The sequence below is a fragment of the Anopheles stephensi genome, chromosome 3, assembly GCF_013141755.1.
Source record: "Anopheles stephensi strain Indian chromosome 3, UCI_ANSTEP_V1.0, whole genome shotgun sequence".
NCBI lineage: Eukaryota > Metazoa > Arthropoda > Insecta > Diptera > Culicidae > Anopheles > Anopheles stephensi.
The window spans coordinates 21,026,581-21,049,240 of record NC_050203.1 but is presented as its reverse complement, the minus strand read 5'-3'; the positions used below and the strand labels follow the sequence as shown (position 1 = coordinate 21,049,240).

General features: G+C 44.9%; 3 protein-coding genes across 14 annotated transcripts; 1 reads left to right on the top strand and 2 right to left on the bottom strand.

Annotated features, from left to right (window-relative positions):
- Window positions 1-7,005: 7,005 nt before the first annotated feature.
- On the bottom strand, window positions 7,006-12,497 carry LOC118512845. Its single transcript, XM_036057908.1, has 4 exons — window positions 11,778-12,497; window positions 9,700-11,298; window positions 9,523-9,633; window positions 7,006-9,454 (listed from the first exon to the last, which is right to left on the bottom strand). Exons 1-4 carry the CDS (start codon window positions 11,780-11,782, stop codon window positions 9,340-9,342), a joined length of 1,830 nt encoding a protein of 609 aa, XP_035913801.1. The 5' UTR covers window positions 11,783-12,497; the 3' UTR covers window positions 7,006-9,339.
- Window positions 12,498-12,599: 102 nt separating this feature from the next.
- LOC118512850 lies at window positions 12,600-16,013 on the bottom strand. Of its 4 annotated transcripts, none has more exons than XM_036057920.1 (3): window positions 15,853-16,013; window positions 14,378-14,676; window positions 12,600-14,297 (listed from the first exon to the last, which is right to left on the bottom strand). In XM_036057920.1, the coding sequence occupies exon 3, from the start codon at window positions 14,221-14,223 to the stop codon at window positions 12,997-12,999; it is 1,227 nt and encodes a 408-aa protein (XP_035913813.1). In that variant the 5' UTR covers window positions 14,224-14,297; window positions 14,378-14,676; window positions 15,853-16,013; the 3' UTR covers window positions 12,600-12,996. The 4 variants fall into 4 exon arrangements, with proteins under 4 accessions (XP_035913813.1, XP_035913812.1, XP_035913811.1 ...); XM_036057919.1 differs by having other exon boundaries at window positions 12,608-14,297; window positions 14,378-14,671; window positions 15,853-15,871; XM_036057918.1 differs by lacking the exon at window positions 15,853-16,013 and adding an exon at window positions 15,155-15,288 and having other exon boundaries at window positions 12,608-14,297.
- LOC118512843 lies at window positions 15,020-22,638 on the top strand. 9 transcript variants are annotated; one of them, XM_036057895.1, is made up of 7 exons: window positions 15,020-15,157; window positions 16,691-17,108; window positions 18,284-18,432; window positions 18,496-18,589; window positions 18,660-19,074; window positions 19,148-19,293; window positions 19,374-22,638. In XM_036057895.1, exons 2-7 carry the CDS (start codon window positions 16,946-16,948, stop codon window positions 21,350-21,352), a joined length of 2,946 nt encoding a protein of 981 aa, XP_035913788.1. In that variant the 5' UTR covers window positions 15,020-15,157; window positions 16,691-16,945; the 3' UTR covers window positions 21,353-22,638. The 9 variants fall into 9 exon arrangements, with proteins under 9 accessions (XP_035913788.1, XP_035913789.1, XP_035913792.1 ...); XM_036057896.1 differs by having other exon boundaries at window positions 16,696-17,108; window positions 19,374-22,616; XM_036057899.1 differs by lacking the exon at window positions 15,020-15,157 and adding an exon at window positions 15,189-15,318 and having other exon boundaries at window positions 19,374-22,616.
- The last annotated feature ends 22 nt before the right edge of the window (window positions 22,639-22,660 follow it).

Genomic DNA, 22,660 nt, shown 5'->3' with positions numbered 1-22,660 from the left:
AGGCAAATATGAAGAACAACACAACTTTGTGTCAATTTACACATCCGTACAGCTATGGATGTCACAAGAAGACCTAAAATATTCTCTCCATTTCAACTATTATTATTGCCTGATCAAGTCTACGTATAGGCTTGTCGGTTTAAGACAGTTAAAACTACAATATGTCTATAAAATGTCCTTAAGATATGCCTGCTAAAATAAGTCTCCTATAGGTTGATAAATAATGGTAAAAAACGCTTCGTAGTTCTGTAATAAATAATTTCCAACTTTGCTTTCTGTTAGAATCAGTTGCAGCTCTTTAAGAAGCCATTTTGTTGCATTTTTTTCTCAATTCAGCAGCAACATTTAACGGACAAATTTGCTTCCTTCTGCGAGCAGAAAGGATTTTTTACATACAAAAAAAAACACTCTGAGCAAACAAATGAAGGAAGTTCGTGAACAAAAAATCCTATTTAAATTAATCACTCTTTCTCTTCTTCTAAAATGCTTGAGCATCCCTAGCAGCCCTTTTCACAAACTGTCCGTTAATAATCCGACGAAACTCCAACTGACCATCAGTGACATAGTACAGGCAGCTGCAAACGGAAGCCTGATAGCCGTTGGCAGTTAGAAAGCGCATGGAGAGTAAAGATTTCGGGCCCATTCGGCCCAGCCCGCACAGAAACGACTTTCCCACGATTAGAACACACACGCATTAGCATGAAAAATTAAAATTCTGTATTTCGAACAACAAAAAAACACACACACACACGAAGCATCCCGCGAAAAGACAAACAGCACCGTCCACAGGATAACCCGTTTGACCGGTACATTCCCATGGCGGCGAAGGATGCGTCCCCGGTTGTCCCCCATTCGCACACGGTCAGCAATCACACTGATCACCTTCACAAAAATTGCCAGCTGCTGCTTGACCGTTTCTTAGCCCTTAATCTCTTATGCCGGGGAAGCGGCATCCCATTCCGTACCATTGCCGGAGGGTCATCATCTTACGGAAGAGGGACAGTTGGGCGAAAGAAGAAAAAAAAACGTATAATAGGACGTTCACAAAACACAATCAACAGTTAGCTCGAATTGCGGAAGATTACACACGCACTCCACTTCCTCGGGTGTGGTGATTCTCGGGGCTGACCAGTGTCCAGTGTGCGTTAACCCTTCAAGACAGGATTCTGTCGCCGAACCACTTCCTTTCCCATTTGCCTCGCGTGTCCTTCAGGGTGCCCGATGGGAAAGGAGGGATGAGCCATAAAAAAAATCTTCCCCTACGGTCCTTCTAGTCCCGCAGGGAAGGCGTTGCGTCCAGTGCGAAACGAAACGTGGACAGTTAAGGGATGGGTTCCGTTGAGCTGGACGTGTCAGTTTCTATCATAGAGCATTCATGGTCATCCTTTCGGACATTCGGCAGGATCGTGATCCCTTCCGTGCTACCGTTCCATGCCTTTCCATGGAAGAGTAACATTCTAAGAAGGGTTAAGACACGATCAAAGCACGGAATTCTGCACAAATAAAGCATCAAGACGAAACGAAACGAAACGAAAAACGATATGAAATCAGCTGAAACCAAACGACAGGACGAGGCACCAACAGGGACAGGGAAGAGTTCGGGATCGAAATATCCTTCCCGTAATGGCGCCTAGCACCTTGTTGAAACTCGTTTCGTTACCCTTTGTTCCCCCTTTTTCTTAATCACGCACCACAGGATTCGCTTCCGATTCGTCTGAAGCGCTCATGGGTTAAGACGATGAAATTGCACAATGCGGAACCCTTTTTTCGTGATCATATTTTTTTCATGAATGAACGATTTCTCTTCTCCATAAACAGAATGCGATAGATACTGGATAAAAAGTGTAGTAATAAAAAAAAACACAAATTTCCCTGCTGCTTTAAAATAGCAATCGCCGGACAACAAAAGGGAAGTATTTCATTACGCGTGCTTAGCGAAGACAGAAATCACATGGCTGGCCGGCCATGGCTGAAGGTGTCGTAATTAAGCGCAAGTAAGCATACGAACATTTGGCATCGGTACGGTGGAATGTTTTCTGTATTCTCGCTCACCCTCCACCCAGGAACCCAGGAACTGTTGAGTGAGAATTGGATTTTTTTTTCTTTTTGCTTCGCTATTCCCTGACGGACGTAATTAAAATCGTTCGTACGAGGTGACCATTGGACGATTCATTAAACAACGGCAAGCAACAGAAAAATGAAGCTATTAAGGGACCTTTCAGAAACCATCGCAAGGGAATTTTGCTTTTCATAAGAGCTCAGTAGATCTTTTGTGCGTGAGATAATTGGTCCTGGCTGAAACAATTATTTTTTAAATCCCTCGAGTATAAAACATGAAAAATATGGGTAGAAGTTTTTGATATTTTATAGAAGTTTGATACAAGAGCTCTATCAATAACTATAATTATCATATTAATAATGATTTTTTTTTTTCAATGCAGTAATGCGTAAGATTTAGTATAAAAACATATGCTTGACTTATAAGACGTAAGACTTATTCAATGAATGTTGTTTAAAAAATAATTAACCATTATACTGCATGTGGAGTCTTTTTCGATAAAGATGATAACGATTTTAGTGATAAATTAAAATTAATAAAAAACCATTCCAGAACACATCTAATAATTAGTTTTAAACAAGTTGAAAGTGTATGCAAGAATTCTTTAGAATACTGTTTCGGAATCATTAAACAATTTTGTATTTGTTGTATTATTGTAAGTTTTAATATTTATATTGTTTTAATAATATAACGCTAATGCCATGATACCGTAGTCAATATAAATTGCATCGTAAAATAAAATGAATGTAAATAATAAATTGTTTCATTAGCTAAATCAGTGTCACGCTCAATGGTTCGACTTAGACGTGTAACTTTCCATTGCCTGACGTCAGGCGCAAACGTGCATAAAAAGGCTTTAAAAGCTATCAGTTATAGATTAATGTTCTCATTTTTATAACAGAAAAAGAACATTTAATAATAGCTCAAGTCCTATGAAATGCCTAAGTATATTCCAAAACCAGTCTATACTATTGTTGAATCTACACAATGCCCTGGTCATAACATCCACGAATCACATTAGTTATAATTTATCGCTTTTTGTATTAAATCTTCTTCTCACTGTAAAAGCTTTTCCCACCGCAATAACGCACCCGTCCATCGATGACAAAAACGTTTTTTATCACATAAAAAACCTAATACTTTCGACCATATCTCGCTCTGATGCGTCCTGAAAAGCCTTCCCACTAAAGTCTGCAATTCAATTTGCAGTTAACCCCAGTCATCACCTCGTTCTTTCTGCAACAGCAGACACACACGCTGCCCGTCCGTAGCTGTCCACAAGAAGACATTCGGACGGTTGTGTCATTTCAGCCTGCGGATGAATTGCGACGGCTGTAAACAACAATTATCGATGATTTCAAAGAATACAGCCCCGCCATCGTCGGGACGATTCCTACGCTGCTGGTGCTGCTGCTTATCGAGAGCCATTTCTGCACGGGTCTGCGCTGTTGGCACATCGCAATGGCAGCGCATCGATCATATATCAGGCAGCGACAACGTGTGCAAAAGTAATCGCCACCCGTAGCCGTACCCCGGTTCGCGATGCACTCGCGTCATACGTGTGTGCGCAATGATGATGATGATTCGCGTTGTCCGCGTGAGAACCATCCACAGCAGCAGCAGCGTGCGCAGGCCACGCATAGGACGACCGCCAAGATCGAACCGATCAGCAGTGAACAGCTCATCGGGCGGTTCGGCAAACGAGCGTCCAATTTATCACTGTCCAGCCAGTTGACTGGCTGGAACGGTGTAGGTACGATTACGACGCAGCTGCTCATCATCGCGAGGACATAAAGCCAGCTTTCCTGGTGTATCCCACGCATGGGACGGACGTGCTGAGTGGTCCCCGCCGCATGCCGGAACCCTTGACACTATAACAATCAATCGTTCTATTTAATGTAAATAACAATTACCAAACAGCATAACCATGTAATACGTCTATCACGGGGTGGGTTTTAATCAGATTTTTAGGATGCTTGTCCCGGTTCTTAATGGGTTGTTGTGAAATGGATTCAAATTGAATAATAAATTTCAAACAACATGGTAAGTTCATTGATGTTATCAAAATACCCTGAAAATAGCTAAGTAACGATTCACCCGTTGAGGTTTTTTTTAATTTAATTTAAATACAAATAAAGGCGTCACAATGCGTCACAAGAATGCTTCATAACTTTAAGGCTGGTGTGGATGAAATTAAAAACCGATCGCTTAAAGAGTTCCCTAAACATACTTTTCTCATTTTCTTATTAAATTCTCAAAAGTTTGGAAATCAATATAAAGAAGAACAGAAGGACCCAAAAACTGAAGTTGTGTTTAGAAGGATAAGATTATAAAAATACCAGTATAGCTTAAAATCTCGATCTCAATACCTATAAACAAATACACAAGGACTGGTATTAAATTCAGTCCGAACCATCTCCCCATAAAATGGATTGACACTTGAGTTATAGGCAAGTTTAGCCGAGGAAACTCTCCTGAGGTTGTCTAGTGCCAAAAAATAGAAATAAGTTCTCGCTTTACACAAAAAATTGTCCTATTAGTGAATTTTTTTAAAGACCTTAAATGAAATAACAATTATTAATAAGAAATAATATTGTTAGGAAACAAGATTAGACTACCGAACCACCAGACTTCAAAGATCAGTAAAAATGCCATTCCCAGGTAAAAGATTGGCATAACAAATTGAAAAGGGCAATTGGTGCGGTATACTCTTGTATTAATACTCTTTTTGTTATTCGGGCGGCCCGGTGATGGAGGCGACAAAGGCGCTGGTCTTCATACTACAGGGCCGGGGTTCAAATCCTATCCGGACCGTTCCCCTGTAGTGAGGGCTAACTATTTGGGTATCATTAAGTCTAGTAAGCCAGAAATGGCAGGCATGACCTAAGAGGTCGTTAGGCCAAAGAAGAAGGAGACTCTTGTATTAGGAAATGTATTCGAAAGTGCTAAAATTGATCGTGTATAGCTAATATATTAACAAATTTGGAGTATTTCGTAATTAGGAGCATTTGAACCATGATATATGACATATATATTTTTTAAGTAGGAAGTAGTGAAAAATCTCAACATACTTTCAATATAAACTTGTCCTTGAAAGTTCACTCAACCTTTAGGAATTTATATGATAACCTTAAAATTGAGCCGTTGAGACGATTAGAAGTGAAATGAAGGTCGATCGACGATATCTAGTTGAAATACTTGTAGCTAGGACTCTAGGTCTAGTCGTTCAAGGGAAATATTATAGCAATTATATCTGTTATTGCAGAGCTCCAATGTCTCTAACTGTACCTAAAAAAACAAATCACTGAAACTTTGCAGGTACCTTATTAAGGTTTCGAATGGTATGGGGGACCTTTAAAGACCTTTCCCCTACATGGAACTATATGGACCTCTAGTAAAAGCAAAACTCAAACTCACTCACATTAAATTGAAAAGATAAATAAATTTCCAATTTCTCTTTACACGTGACACACTTTCCGTGACACTATTCCAAAGCATAGAAAACGACTTCCAATGCACGAGATAATTTGACCGCAACATTATCTTCAATTACAGATAATGCATTAGGTTATCAGTAACCCCAGCCTCATCATATGGATGATTCCACTGCGAACGGTTTTAACATAAACCCCTACGCAAAAACGGTCATCATCACTACTTTGTATCGTGGAGTCGTAAAATTAGTTCTGCGTTGTTAAAATTCGAAACGCACCATAAAATTCAATTTGCGTCCCGAACCACACACGCATATCATAGCATCTTTAATCGGCCCAGCTATCCCCACCGTACGGTTGATCACCCGTCGAACGAACATCTCCGTCATCGCAAGACGCAATCTTTTAGCACCCACATGGTGAGATTTTCGCTCCTCGCTGGTCGCTCTCTACCATCACCTGTCTGCATCACGTTTAAAGGCTTCATTTATCAAACGGCCACATCGTTCCTGCTGTGCGCCACGCTTTTGCACTATAATCAATCTTTAATGGGCATTCGGATGAAATCTGCACGATCACAGCAGTGGGTTTTCTTTCGACCGATAAGAACGGAGGAAAAAGAAGCGCCTGCCCAGTGACCAGCAACACGTAACTCAACATCCACACAGCACATACACATACTTCAATTAGTAGGTTAGTAAACAAAAATAACAAAAATTTTAGACAAACAGTTAGTAAAGAAACAGAGACACAACTAGTCAATATAAGAACAAATAATTTTTTCCCAAAAATTTCGGCAAGAAAAAAATGCGTCTGAAACTGGCCGTCCAGTCCAAAGACCAGCTTCAGAGCGTTCAGTTGTACATTTTTGAATAAATAATTTGCATAATCTATTATACCTAAAAAAAGAGGCATTTTATGCTCCTTCTCTTTCACTTTTCAGTTTTTGATGCCAGTTAGAAAATATTTCAGTTGCGATCAGCATTAAAAAGTTCTAACGTATCCTAAGATAATGATGCGAATACTGCAACAGATGGCCATTTATATGGGATTTGATCGGCAAATGATGTAAAATTAGAAACTTTCAAGCATGTTTCGTTCAAAATTAAAAGATTCTAGAATCTTGGGGTTGTCTGGTGGCCAAAGCGATAACGGCACCGATCTTCACATGTCAGGACCGGGGTTCAAATCCCATCCATACCGCCTCCTCCCTGTACGTAGGGCTGACTACTTTGCTACGGTTAAAATTAAGTCACAGAAAGCCAGAAATGGTGGCAGGCCGAGACCCATCGATCGGTTGTAGTGTCAAGGAACAAGAAGAAGAAGAATCTTTAGAGGATCGTAAACAATACTCGGAAAAGCTTAAATACAACTAAATTAAATTGAATTTTATAAAGTCCAAAAAGACCAACTAGAAATGATAGAATAAATGTTTCGGTGTAACAACAAGTAAGGTGGGTGTACGGCTAACCTAATCTACAACCGGAAATAAACAGCTGCCGGAAGCTGAAGTCTGCGTGAACACTACAATTAAGGAGGTTTATTTTCACGGTTTCACGATACATAGTCTTGCTCCCGTTGAGATCGTAGCACGCATTATTAGGAGGTAAGCTTTGATCGGTGGCTTTATGTTAAAATTCACCTAAAGCAAACGAATCAAATCTATGTGTACTGGAACAGCACCAATCTAGGCGTAACTTACAGTAAGACGTAAAGGTGAAGAAAAACTGAGATCGACACACAGATAGCACCATCGGATTGCACCGGAGCGATCGCGTATTGCACAGACGAAATGGTTGATGGGGACAATTCGGGACACATTTTTTTTACCACGAACGAAATCCTTACTAGATGCAGATCATAACCGAATGGGGAGCATTAACTCAGCAGAAAGTTACCTCCTAACAGCTGGTTTGCCTTACAACGCACCGTTCTGTTTTCCACCCGTTTTTTTTTTTCAATACTACTCACACTGTACGAACATTTAGTATATGTAAATGCTGCTCGTTTCATCACACTATACACTACACTCTCGACGTGATTATCCCTAAACCGATTGGACTATCTTCACAAAGCATTGTTGCGTGCTCATACAAACGAAGAACAAGAATACTCTCTCCTTTAGTTGTCTGCATGGAGCATTATTTTTGCCTAATAGTTTTCAGTAGCAGTCAAGGGTATGATTTTGTACTGGACCGTTTTTTCGTTTGTCGATGGATTATTTTGCCGAAATCTGAGCCGCTGTTTTGAAACAGCTGCAACGAGTTAGGTCCAAATAAGAACGTTAATCAGCTTTACTTTCCTACCGTACCTGTCTAAATATTGGTCATTTTCAACAATTCAATAACAACACATAGTTTTCACCCATTTCCCGCCTCACAGCGTAGAACAAGCTACGCTTTTTTAAATACTTTTTTTCCCGTGTTGGAAAAATATTTCACACATTGCGATACGTCCCTTTCCACAAAACAATACTGTACGCTCTCCCTCTCTCTCTCTCTCTCTCCACGCGATACGGATTATTCGCATCAATTTAGTGATAATGCTTTGTTATGAGATATACATGTAAGTTACCAATATGAAATCATTACCGGGCATGGATTTGTGGAAATCGTTCTCGCATTAAACTAGGTACACAGTGTAACTGCCGCTGCCTTTACAAACAGCGACTGACAACGACGATCCGTTGACGATCAACCAATATTTGCCGGAGCTTGCGGCTGCCCCTTTCCGGGCTTATGTTATTGTTTTTGCATTGCTTTATGTTGTGTTTTTAGAAAAAAATAGTTATTATCATTATATTTCCTTTCCTTCTTCTTAAACGCACCGTTCCTTATTTGGGTAACGTGATGCCGTTTCTCACACTAACACTAACGTTCAGGCAGGCAGTTCCATCCCGTAAGGGAACTTTAAATTTTTGGTAATGCGTGTCTTTTTGTTATTTTGTATTCCTTGTATATGCGAGTTTCGTAAGTATGAACAAAGATTCTTGTAAAGAGATATTTAAACCAGAAAATTAAACGACGAGAAGCAGTTGCGCCTACAGTATCGGTCTCTAAACCAAATAGAAATTTATCGTTCCATCTCGTTTTCTTTCTGCTTAGGACTTGCACACGCTAACATCCAAAAAGCCGGTTTGTACACTACACACTAACCGAGAGATCAGAAGAATGTATCCCATTCTTTAGGCAGTTCGATATGCGTTCACAATACTACTAATCTCGATAATAATACTCATCGCTTCTCTTAGCATCCCGTTCGGTTCCTGGAACCTGGATCCTTTGAAAGACACGCGTAAACAGCGCGCCTTTCAACTACCCAAAGGACAAGGTTAAGGGCACCGCCAGGCCCGCGTTTAGTTCGAATTCTATTCTACACATTCGTTTGATTGATAGTGTCGTCCTTGGCGCTAGTAGTAGTGGCCTGACGGACTGATGGCTGAAGTGCTTTCCATATCTACCGGTAGTGTGCAAGATCTACGTTCTACGCAGGGCTTCTCTGATCTGATTTGCTACATCTTGCCCTGCATTATCATCATTTCAACTACAGCTTATAGATAGCATTGCTTGTTTTATCGATTATGTGCATAGTCTCACAGAAGACGGCACCAGACATGTTTTGCGTATTCGATTACTGCTTTCCAATCCCCATAACCAAAAGATATTATTTTTGTAAACACAAAACAGACAAAACATACAGAAGAGATCTGCTTCCTTTTCCTTTCTGCTCTCGAAACAAATAGGACAAACAAACGTACACTAAACTAAAGAGAACCAGTCCTTTCTTTTTCTTGAACTGAAAAACCCAAAACATAACGACACCTTCACGTAATGCAAACGTATTACTTTACCGAGCATTGTAGTTTTTCACCTTGTCCGGGACGGCCGCCTTTTCCACCGGTACGAGCTTGTACAGCTCTTCGAGCGAAGTAACGTACACGAGCTTTCGCCAAAACTTTGAACTGCATGTGAAAGGAGTTTACTTTTGAATAAAACATGCTTTAAGGACATATTTTCATAAGAAGCTTACCTAATGAATGGTCGTGCCATCCAAACGACGCTCTTTAGCCAAAAGGTCGGATGTACCATGTAAAGATTGCGAAGGCTTTTTCTCAGCCGTCGATCAAGCAGCTGGTAACATCTGGTAGCAAAAGAAACGATACATTACTTTTCTATCACGAACAGTCTGCAAATAATGTGCTCTTACTTTTTTAACCACGGAAAGGGAGGTACATTCCCGCGGCTCGAACCACCATGCAGATATACCAGCACGTAGTCCTCCGTCACCAGCTGCTCCAACGTTTTAACTACGTACAAAAACAAATTGTTCATCACGTAATGGTAATCCGCTCGCGAACGATCCGGCAGATGGCACGCACTAAACACGACGATCGCATTGTGTCCACCCGCCTGCAGATAGCCTCCGTGCGACAGCACACACTTGTACGGTTCAATCACCTTCATATCGATTTCGCGCGTTTTTCCATCCGGAAGCGTAATCTTCTGCCAGTTCCGTATATCACGGGCTTCCTCCCGGGCCGAATACTGGGGTAAGGTTGTGGAATGTCCCACCGCCACCACATCATGCCCGGAACCGTCGACCGACAACCCGGTTGCCTTCGGCGTACCGGGCAGATCGAGAAAATCTTCATCAATGTCCACATTAAACCCGTTATCGTCCAATATGGAGGAAGAGGGACTGAGCGACACCAGGTTCTGCTGCAGCTCGTCCACGCTCTGGTTCGAAAGCGTATCTTCCATCGAGCTAACGTCATCAACGAGCAGATCGCTCGGCAGTGGTACTTTGCGGCGCTGGTGCAAACGGGGTGAGATCGATTTCGAGTGTTGCTTCGGCTTTCGTGGCTGGCCACCGGTCGGGGACGGACCGTCGGACGGGGGTGGGGACGCGTGCAGTGCCACCGATTGAAACGTTGGCGTAACGGAAGCTTGAAACAGCGAGACATCTTCCTCATCGTATGGGTCTTCTCCTTCCGATTCGGTGCTAAAAAAATCCGACCCACCCTCCTCGGTGGCTCGCTGGCGCACCGGTGAAACACCGTCGTTCGTGTCACTTTCTGCACCCCTATGGATGGCATTGTTTATAACGTCGAGCGTTGAGGTGGCCGCCACTGTCTTCGAACCGTCCACCCGGGCCGGCAATCGTTTCGCTGGTGAGCCTTTAGCGCGCCTTGCCGGCGTCGTCACCATGGCTACGTGAGAACGCTTCTCATCGGCTGCTAGCATCGATCCGGTGTCTTTCTTCTCCCCACTGCGACGGTTGGCGTACGGGCTGGCTAGCCGTAGTGGCTGCTCGCTCGCCGGCACTACGTCCGGATAGTGGTAATAGTTACGCACGGTAGGCTCCCGGCGGCACCCCGCTGGCTGCCGTGCGTCGACTATCAACTCCGACACGTCTGATTCACTGCCGGTCGGTGACATCATCAGCGGATGGCTGCTGACGGGCGTCAGGCCGGTCGATGATGTTACCCGGGCCGATGATGATACGATGGAAGGCGATTTGTTAGCAGACAGCTTATGAATCTCCATCGATTCCGTCGTGGCGCCGCCAGTCGTTGCGCTGCGAGAATCGGTGTGAGGTTCTACGCCATTGCCCAGCTCGGTGTCCGTTTGGCACAGAGCCGGTGGCAGCAGCAGCGGTTGCTTCCTCGTTATGCCATCGGGTTCGTGCTCGGGCGAATAATCCGGCGAGCCTTCCACGTGCAGCGGAGGCGATGATCCGTGCGAGGTCGTGTTCTCCGATATGTCCATCCTATTGTCCGACAGTGGACTATCTTCCAAGCTGTCACTGCGAAACGAGAGAAACGTGTAAGAATTTGTATGAGTTTGAATGCGACGTTCTGGAATGTTTATTACGTACTGCTACGTGAGCTACAAAAGCCGGGAAATGGGTAGAAAATAAATTTGATTCATAAATTGGATTTTAAAACTGTCGTACACGGCGTAACGACTCATTGCTCGGTGATGCATGCCAATCTATTGGCATAATAGAATTATTTTTATCACGTAACCGGTTACAGAATATTTTTAGTACAAGCAATGAACCGGTCCAGATTAGATTCGAACTCATGAAGTGTCAGCTTTGTTCGCTGCTATGGAAACGTTTCTGAATCTGATTATTACTCCCGACACTACCAAAATAAATTAACTGTTTCTGTTTCATTATTCAATTTACTTAATTTACAATATCAACCATCGTTTTCTGTAGAATTTAATAGAGTTCAAACAGGATGCCCACACTCCGGGCCGTATTGGGAGTACACTTACCTCATCGACAAAGTGTACGTCGTCGCCACCTACGTTTCAATAATAGAAGTATTTGCTCACGAAAAAGGACCTTTCGTCCACACGGTGGTTGTTGACCACTGTGACGACACAACAAGTATGCTCGCGCTTCGCAGGATCAACCCACACACGGACACCACCACACACAACTACTCCCACAGAGCATGGCACCATTAACCATCACCATCTAGCCACTTTGCCAGCGCAACGGTATGTTCTACCCGCCTGCTATTGCTATGACTTCCTTTTTTTCTCTCTATCTGCTGGGCGTGAGCGACGAGGAATCGGAACTTTTTAATCTGCCCTGGAAAATGCACCCGTCTTCAACCAACAACACACTGCGCGTATCGATAGTTGGCTGCTAGAGCAGCACCGTATCGATGATGAATCACATCATTTTACGTGAACCTGTTCAACAAAACACACACGACATTCCAAGAAATGCACTGCAAATTCCGTCACTTTTCGGATGGTGACCGTATTATGGGTTTCTTTCGCGAACGGACTGGACTGTTAATTGATTACACACATTGTTGGCTCAGCCTGGGAGCTGTGCAAACGAACGAAATGCACTTGCATCTTGATTGTGTTGTAGGACTTCCCTCTCTCTGTGTGTGGAGGATTTTCTTTTTCTTCTTCGCCTTTGCCTTCCTGTCAAATGGCAGCAAAACAAAGTGCGCGTTCCGATGGCAGTGCTGCCAAACGGGAGGGATTTTTCAAAATTTTAGCCTCAAAGCAAAGCTAACGGTAAATTTTACACATTTTAGTTGCTTTCTATCGCAAATAAATAAAACAGCACACGCATTATTAGGAAATGTTTTTCTTTATTTTTTTAGATAGTATTATCTACATAAAATAACTGTACGAATCCGTTATCATTATCTAAACAATTCATTTAAAAAAAAAATTAACAAACCTATCATATGGTGGTAACATTCGCTCATCTTTTCCATGCTTTGGACCGTATTTCATTCGGCAATTTTTGTTATTTAACTAACCATCTTCTTGGGAGCATCCCATTTGTTGCTCACCATCATAACCGCCCTTTTCCTAATTTCAATGGCCTCGTTATATTGGCTTCCATACCGTACAAAAATTGTAAGTATTTCGCCGGAAAAAAAATTGTTCTACAATTAAGGTACACATTAGCGTTGAGAATATTGTAATCATAATTGAACCATCGGTTTTCCTTCCCTCACCATTATCGATAGTCGGTACCGAGTGCTCCGACACCACCGTGGACACTATTGTTGTGCATGTAGTAACTTTCCACCAGGTCAAACGATATGTTACATGAATCACAGAAAAATGCCCGTTTCGGACACTGGTTAGTGGAGTCTACGATCGCTGCACACGGCCACACTAATGCACCGGAACGTCCACCGTACCCGTTCGGCGGCTGACCGAAGGCTGCTCGCTGCGGTGTCGATGTCGCCATTGCGATCAACGATTCATCGTCACCAAACAGTCGATGGTTCAATTCCATGTGCACTTGGAGCAAATCGTTCGATGGGAAAAACTTTTCACACTCCACGCAGTAGTGACTAAAATCAGGCACCATGGTAGCGTTCGGCGTTTGTCCGCTGCTGCTGTTGCTGCTGCCGTTTTTCAGAAGACCTGATCCGTTGTGCTGCGAAAATCCTTCCAGCGAAGGTAGCGGCGGCGTAGCGGTAAACGGTGGGAACATTTCATAACAGCCACTAAAGCCAGCATTACTTGCCGGTTGGCTTTCGGCCGTCTTTACCGACCCGTTAGCGTAGTCTTTGCTACGCTCATTCTCAACCAATGTGTCACTTGCGGGTAGCGAAACATGACCCGTCGACGTCACAGACCGTCGTTGCTGCTGCTGCTGCTGCAGTTTTTGCCGATTCAGCAGTAAAGGCAGCTCGTCATAATTGATCCAGTCGCGCGCTGAACTTTCCGTGTGTTCGAGCGTAGTTATGGCACCTTCTGGAAGCATAATATCGTCCATCAGCCTGGACAGTTCGTTCGAAATTGAGGGGAGACTTTCCACCTCACAAGCGTCTTCGTCTGCGGAGCTGCGTTCCTCTAGCGGTCCCTCGGAAGTTGGTTCGTCTACGTAGCGTATGTAAAACGTGTATCCATCCTTCACGACCACATGTTCCGATGGATCATTTTCGTTAACAAGCACCGGTACCGGATCTTCGTCGTTGTCGTCCGTCTCTAGCAGCAACGAAACGACCGACGGCGATGAACAGTTGAATTCATTCGAGGCCGGCACATTCCACGAATTTTGATGCTCCGGTGGACGCATCGTAGGCGTGTATTCATTACACAGCCCGCTGGATGTGTCTGGTGTGCCTGGCAAACCTGTGCCCGTTGGTTTATACGTTGCTTGGATCGTGCTGATGGATGATCTTCCGTACGAGACGTTATTTGGGTGATTGAACGATCGTGACGGTATCATTCCTCCTGATCTGCCGCGTAACGACACTATGCTTGCTAAGTCTAGTCAGTCAGTGTATCTTACACCATATCACACTAAAATAACGAAAGAAGTAATTACATTTCACGCTAGTTTTGTAAAAACACTCCATTCGCTTAGATAATAACACACTTACCTTGCCAATTGCGCGCCTCGCTTGCTTGTGCCATTTTCTACACTTGCTCCGTGTTTTGCACTTGAAAAGCTGTACCCCACAACATAACAACACCAGTGCTGCCAGCCAGACCAATCAAACCGGCAAAACAGATTAATGCCTGTCTACACGTATCCAACGGAACAGCAAAAACGGCGGGAACAAACCCGATCAGCTGTAACTATCGTGCGATGGAATTACGATAAAGATGGTGATTTTATCTTCAGCTCCTGTTGCCCTAAAATACCACCAGCTTTGCTCACTTTCTGGCTGTCACTGTTCTGTGGAGGAAAAGAAAAAACGGCTGTTTTGACGAGTCTTGTTTCTTATCATAGGAAGAAAAGCAAAAAAACGTTTGCCCTCTCTCAAGTCACTTTTAAAAATGTGCTCTAAACATCTTCGAACAAATCTCTCAAATTCTTCTCCACCCATTGTCCCACCCCCTTTGCTGTGTGTGTGTGTGTGTGTGCGTGTGGTCTCTCGCACCATATCATATCACCATGCACGCGAAAAAGGGAATCTCGAAACTGCGCAAGTGTGTGCCGCACAACTGTCCCTTATTGCAAATGTGAAGGAAAAACAGATCTCCTCTAGTAGAGATTCGCGTTTCATCGGTCTCGGTCACCGTCGGTTGTGGTGGTGCTGCTGTAGGTCGTGTGGTGTTACAAAATTTAATGTTTGTGCTGCAAAAGCGAATCATGCCTAGCAATTGTAACTAAAGTACGCGCAAAAGTGTTGAAAGTTTGTGGCGAAACTAACCAGGTAAGCTCCGTGTGTATGGTCCGAGCCTTCAAAAGATTGTGGCAGACGACGCCTTCTTTCTGCGGACAAGCGTGTGTTTTGCGGCGTAAAAAATCAATATCCTTGAAGGGACTGCGGTTCGGCACCGGGGGCTGGCCATCACAACGGACGACGATTACATAGTACGCAGTAGCCTTTGCTTGTTGGAGAAGTATGAATTTCATTATAGCGTGCAGGATTGCTTGGATGTAGCACGAAAACAATCGGTAGGGCAAAAAGGGAATTAATCACCACGAATGTGTCAACCCAGACGCAACACCAATTGAACAGAAGACATTTTTTTTCCGTAGAAGAAGCGTGTGCCAAGCGGTGCGAGTGTGTGTACGTGCGGAAAGGGAACTTGTCGGCAACCGTTCGCTCAGCTTTCTGGGGAAATCGCTTCTCTCGGCGTTGTCGTTCGCAATCTTCCCCAATCGACCGCGAAATACCCACCGAGAGAATAGTGGAAGCGCGCGCGCGCACCCGCCTCTCACGGTCAATGAAACGGGTGGATAATGTTTTGGTGTTTTTTCTTCTTCTTCTTCCTTCTGTTTGTTTGTTACGTATGTTTCTGATTGTGATTGTGTTGTCGAAGCGTATCACGACGCTAAAATACATCTGGGTGCTGTTAGAATGAACAAAATGTTTGGTAAGATTTGGTCGTTTTAAAAACTCACGTGAGAGCAGCGTACACGGCCCACCGCGGTTACCTAGTGAACAACTAAAATGCGTAGTGTCTCGCTCGCCGTCTACAGGAGCAAACCTATCGAGTGTGCAAGAAAACGCAAACGATAACAAAGTGATCTCTGCTGTGGTGTGCGGCCACCTCGTGATTGATGCGAAATGTGCGACCACCACGTACCGTGTTTGCGGATTTGGCGTAGTGGATTAGGTTAGGTCCGGAGCCTCACAAACATGTGATAAGGATGTGAGGCGAAAAGCACAAGTGGCAGCCAAATAGTACAACGTGTAAACTTACCATCAGTGGCAGTGTTGGTGCAAATGGAGCAAATTTCTATTTTGTGTTGCAATACGCTTGGCTTACCCCACCGTCTCATAGCAACGGAAAAAAGATGATGGTATTTTTTAAAGTGGCGATGGCAGTAAGCCAGCACTACCACATCAATCCCTATTCCAATTGCGAGCCCTGAAGTGAAATAATAGAAGCGAAAAACAGTGCACAGCATCACATTCCTGCGACATTCACAATCGATGACGCCATAGCAGATCGGCAAACACACAGCCTGACGCGATGGAAAGGGTGAATTGTACGCCGCATCAACACCAACGCGAGTGAATTTATAAACAAACGGGTCCAAAACGCCCCCTCGATCGGAAGCAGAGACGTGACCAATTTCGAGCGTTTGTTCAATTTTTACTTCCTAAAATCGGTCCCCAGTTCAGTGCCCGAAACATTTAAAATTGTCACCAAATGTTGTGTTTTGTTAAGTGTTTGCAGTGGTTCCACACCATACTAACCAGTACACCCCCTTTATGAACACCCTTTTGTTTCAGGACAGAACTCTGAAAATGGCCATACACAATTGTGTTGAGCAGTGTAGTTCACTCGAACATCAAACAGCGATTTAAACGTGTCGGGAAATGCCGGACCAACAACGGAACGATTGAAAGCGGTACACACACCGTTACCCAGTGTTAGGAGGCTCCACTCCAACAACGAACCAAAAAACAACAACAAAGTTCACCACGCTAGTCACCAGCATATAGGATCGGTATTTGAAATCGCCGGATTATTCTGCAGCATCAGCAATGAAAATGTGTCCCGTGCAGTATGTCCGCCATGACTGGAAACCTTTGCCGAGGGATGAACGTTTGAAAGGAAATACCAAAAGTGGAGCGTTCTCAATGCGACAGCACGTATTTGGGTTTGGGCTGGTGCTGATATTGATGATGCTGTTGCCGGATGCACAAGGTATGTTTGAAAGGAAATTTAGTTTAGAATAGTTACTCAGTAACTGGCACTAAAAGCGCGTTGTGATCGGGGGCTCTCGATTTCCTTCTCTCTCTCCATAAGGACGACCTAAAGGAATCTTTATTTTCTGGGTCGGCTGGTGCTATTCTCATGACATGACCAGCACATCACAGCATAGGGAGTCTAATTCGCTGCAAGCTAGGGAGGTCATAAGATAATTCCTAGAACTCCATCTCATTGCATCTTAACATTCTGAGTATCATCCACGCTAGTGACTAGTGTTATGTGGGTCTCTACCGTTTCTTAACATTAGTCGATGCTGATTTTAACCTAAAATAGGTCGAAAGTTTTGGTAAGCATCTACTACGTATCTAAGAGCTCCAAACGAATGATGGTTATTTCATCTCGATATCTCGTTTCGATTTGTAGTAGATTTTGCCCCAGGAATCTCTTCTTGGAAGAATAGCTAAGCAAATGTTAGCCTCCCTGTCTCAAATCACTTCCACAAAAAAAATGAAAATGTATTACTTTTGGTGTGCCTCTGAGGAGCTCTAATCCGCATGTTTCTTTCCCAACCATCGATCGATGTTCGTGTCGTTTCGGGACGGATTTCAGTTTGTGTACGTACGGACCACTCTCTTGCACAATTTGAAATAATAACCCCGACCTTTCGTGCATAAACCATTGAAGAGGGGTTGGGTGTTTTTTTTTCTTCTATTGGACGTACCCCTCTGTTGTCCGGTACTAATTATAAACTTTCCAACAGCAAAGTATGAATGTATTTTTGAAATTTAGGGCTTGTGCTGTGTAAGCCCATTTCTTCCACGTCTCATCTACCCGAAAAGAAGGCACAGATCGATATAAAGGTTATTTTTGTCGGAAGTGATAATGTTGCTATTCCCACAAACAGACGGAAAACGCTCCGTGTCCGGGCGGTCCAGAGCTTCTTTGTAGCCAACTAGTAGAATACTAGGACAATTGATTTTTTCTATTCCTTTTGAAGGAGTAAAATAACGTTAAATGTCGAACAGGCCTTTTCATTCGTGACACACATGACTATTAACAGGTGGAAGGATCGCTATGATAGAGAGTGAGAGATCTTATAAATCAATATATAAATATTTGTAATACATTGCCGGTAATTTATCTCTCCTATCTCATCCCTTAACCCACAGCAACACCAATGAAAAGTCGTTGCCTACAGTTTGGCACAACATCCACGACCAACACGCAGCAGCAGAATGGGCAGGATTTTGTCGACGATTACGATAGCTACGACGATCAGCCGGAACCCTCGGATGAACCCGTGTTTGATAAGAACGTCGTAAGTAGAGACGGGAGAAATTCAGATAGCAACTATTAAAGTAAAATCTTGCCCTTCCTTTAGTCCACCGTCGTTACATGCTCCCGGACAGCACCATTTTGCTATACACTTTGGACGTTCGACACTGTGAAGAATGCGAGTCGAGTCGTTGTGCAAGGTACACACGCTACACGATCGATAAAGCGACCGATCATCTAACACGTTTTGTTACACTTCCTGCCCAACAGGATGCTGGGGCTCGACAGACGATCAGGAATCGTGCAGCAGTGCGGAATGTGTCAGCACGACCGAAACACCTACCAAACACTTCTTCTGCTGCTGCAGCGGTGATAGTTGCAATGGGAATTTCAGCTACCTTCCGCCGCCAACCACTGCCGACGGGTTAAGCGTGCGAGAGGAGAACGAAAACATTACCCCGTTTGCACCGTACACCTCGATCTGGAGTTCGCCAACGGTTTACATCTGCTTTGCGCTGGTGTTTATCATTATGCTGGGAATCGTTGGTTTCATAAGCTGCCGCCAGCTGCCGAAGAAAGGTGTGGCTGAGCTGCTGGAGCATATGGAACCGTCTGGGCCGGGGTACAGCTCGAATCTCTATAATGTCGATAATCTGAAGCTTGTGTCGATGATTGGACAGGGCAAGTAAGTTGGAAGATTGTAGGTAAACCAAATTGAAAATGATTTTACTACATACTGTTTTCCTTTCCCGAAACAGATACGGAACCGTTTGGAAAGGTATCGTCAATGAACAACCGGTTGCGGTGAAGATTTTTGCTGGCCAACATCGTCAGTACTTTCTCAACGAACGTGACATTTACACGGTGCCGCTGATGGAATCTCCTTCGCTTTTGACGTACTTTGGTAAGAATTTTTAACCCATCTCCTTCATCATTCATTCATTCGAATGCCAGTGTATCAATCTTTACTCCTCAAACTGTCAGGATCCGACGAGCGACGAACGCTGGACGATCGTGTCGAATATCTGCTCGTGCTGTCTTTGGCTCCACTGGGCTGCCTGCAGGATTGGCTCACGGATAATCGCGTTCCGTTCAGCACCTTCTGCCGGATGGGCAAATCCATCGCCAACGGTCTGGCACATCTGCACACCGAAATCCGCAAAGGAGATCTAGTCAAACCGTGCATCTGCCACCGCGATCTAAACTCGCGCAACATTCTCGTCAAGTCGGACCTTTCCTGCTGCATCGGTGACCTAGGGTTCGCGCTGAAAACGTTTGGCGCACGGTACGAGTACCGTGGGGAAATAACGCTCGCCGAAACGAAGAGCATTAATGAGGTCGGCACGGTACGCTACATGGCACCGGAAGTGCTCGAAGGTGCCGTAAACCTGCGCGACTGCGAATCCGCCCTCAAGCAGATCGATGTGTACACGCTGGCGCTGGTACTGTGGGAGCTGGCAAATCGGTGCGAAGATTTCTACCCCGAAGGCACCGCCGTGCCGGAGTACCGTGCACCGTACGAGGAGTACGTCGGTTCCAACCCTAGCTTCGAGCAGATGCAAGTGCTCGTATCACGCAACAAGGCCAGACCCTCGTTCCCGGCCCACTTTGGCGCCAGTCTCGTGACGCAGATTGTGCGCGACACGTGTGAGGATTGCTGGGACCATGACGCGGAAGCACGGCTAACGGCCATGTGTGTGCAGGAACGGCTGCAAGAGATCGCACAGATAAACCCCCGAGCGAGAAGCATGCCGGTGAAGGCGTGCAGTCACGATGATGGCGCCACGCTGGAGAAAACTCAACTGTATCAGTTGGAAAACGATGGTCAAACGATGGTTGCCATGCTGGGACAACATCAGCAGCGGTACAGCCCGGACGGGACGATCGCATTCATGACACCGCCAAACCAGCAGATCATTCCTCAACTGCCCCCGGCGGGTTATCGGGACGATACGACGGGATCGTACAAATATGGGAAGCTTTCGGTCGGGAACCTCTCCACAACGAACAGCGGCGCACCGTCGTCCTCCCAGTCGGATGAGGACGAGCAGCAGCAGCAGCAGCATACGGTGCGCAAAGGTGGAAACGCACCCTTAATTCAGAAGGAAGCGGCCTTTGGCAGTACCGGCAAGGGTCTCGGTGGCAGCGTGAAGGTGATGCTGCAGAAAACATTCCACAAGAGCCACCTAGCCAACGGTTCGCTTGGGTACGACGGTGGGCAGGACGATAGTGACGATCGTTCGAATCTGGTGGTGGTGGTCGAATCAAGCGATCCTTACCGAAACGGGCCACTGTCGCAGGAAGAAATACTGATGAACCATCACAACAACCAACAGCAACCGAGTGTGCCGTGCGTTGCTATGGAACGACCGACAAATCTGGATCTCGGTACCGGTAAGTACGAGAGCAATTTGCTACTGCACGAACCACATTCCGTTGGCAATGTGCCCACGACCGATGGAAACGCGAACCAACGGGGAAGTGTCGAGCGCTACGCCAAAGCGCTCGCTGACGCTGACTTTACCAGACAGTCGTTTGCCATACTGGATGAGGTTGACGGTACGTTGGACAGGGCAAGGGCCAGTAGCCACACTGCCACAATGCCCGCCGGTCCCGACACGGCACACCAGACGTTGCGCATCGTTATCTCAAAATCGGCGAATGCCATGCATCCGCACAAGGGAACGCACGCCCGGCAAGCGTCGGAAAGCTCGTCGCCCCCGCCCTTCATGGACGATCGGTCACTGAAAAGGCAGCGCTCGTTGGAGGTGTTCCAGGAGGTGTTTGGACCGAAGGGTAGCATCGAACGGCTGCGAAATCCTAGTCAGCGTGTCAAGACGCCCGGCGATGTGCCACCCTCGGTGCGGAAAGTGCGCGCATCCAAGACACTCTCCTTGTACGACGATCGTATGATGACGGGTGGTACGGTGGGGACCGGAAACCGGCTAGCAAACTCGGTATAGCACGAGGAGGTTCTGCTACTGGAGCTCTAAAGGGTGTGCGTACCAAGAGAAGGGGGTGGGGGGGGGGGGGGGCGTAACCAATTATTTGCTAAGCTAAATTGCTACAGTGCCCAAGAGCAGGAAGCCAACACTCTTTCAAAAAGACAGCGCTCTAAATTTTATTCGCTTCCGTTTTCCGGTTTCCTTTTACATGGTAAGGTGCTTTCTATGCATAGGGGAAAGTATTCCCTCACGCGCTCGCACGAATTGTTTCCTGTGCTTGATTTTGTGCGCCAGCCCGAGCACCTAATCTCCTTTCCTGAAGCGCTGTGCTTTAGTTTACAACTAATTTTATTGTGCAGTTAGGATGAGTAATCGTAAGGATCTTTTCTGTGCGTGCCGCTTCTTCGCTACAAGCGGAGAACGCCTAACGCTGCATTCTCATAATTTTCCCATAAGCTTCATAGAATAATTATGAAACCGTACATTTTGATGTACTCCAAAATGAGAGAGAGAGAGAGTGTCATTTGAATTAGAGTAGCAGGGAGAATGCCGGGAAATTGTTGCATCCCTGTGTTAAGGCAAGCAACCTATTTAAACTATAATGTGGACTGATTGAATGCCAGCATAATAATACACACACACCCACACGAAAGAAATGGTGTGGTGTTCCTTCCCTGTGGCAATTCCTACTAAACAGGATTTGGATCTCATCGTTCCCAAAACAGGGAACCAGGGGAACACACTGAAAAGGTAACGAGATCGTTAAGTAAGGAGCTAAAAGCAACAAAAAGAAACAACCTCACTTATAGGAATGTTCGGTGTATTAGATAAGTGTCTCTATTACTGATGCATACTTACAACACATAAATAGCAGGGTTTTCATGTGCCCTGATTCCAACAGTAATACCTATTAGATATGCACCCGTGCGTGCACCGCACCCCATTGTGCAGCACAACAAACACACACACACACACAACCATCACCATAGCCCCCAGTTGTTTCTACTGCTACTACTTCTTCGAGACAGTGTGTGGTTTTTAGGTGCTTTTTCGTTGATGATAGCGATAGTAATGTACAATGTAAGAAATAACGCGCGCAGTATTCCAGGTTCACCATGAGGAACATACCTACGGAAGGGTCATAAAAGGGCACACACACACACGTTGGATACCAAACTTACACCAAAAAGTAATAAGCAACAAAACACATCTACATTAATTGGTCGGAGTCATTAAGAATAAAAGCGTTAGCGAAAAGAGAAGTATTACTAGAAATGCATAACAAACCTCTCACCTAGAGCAAAGGAGGCCACCGTCGCCATGGAG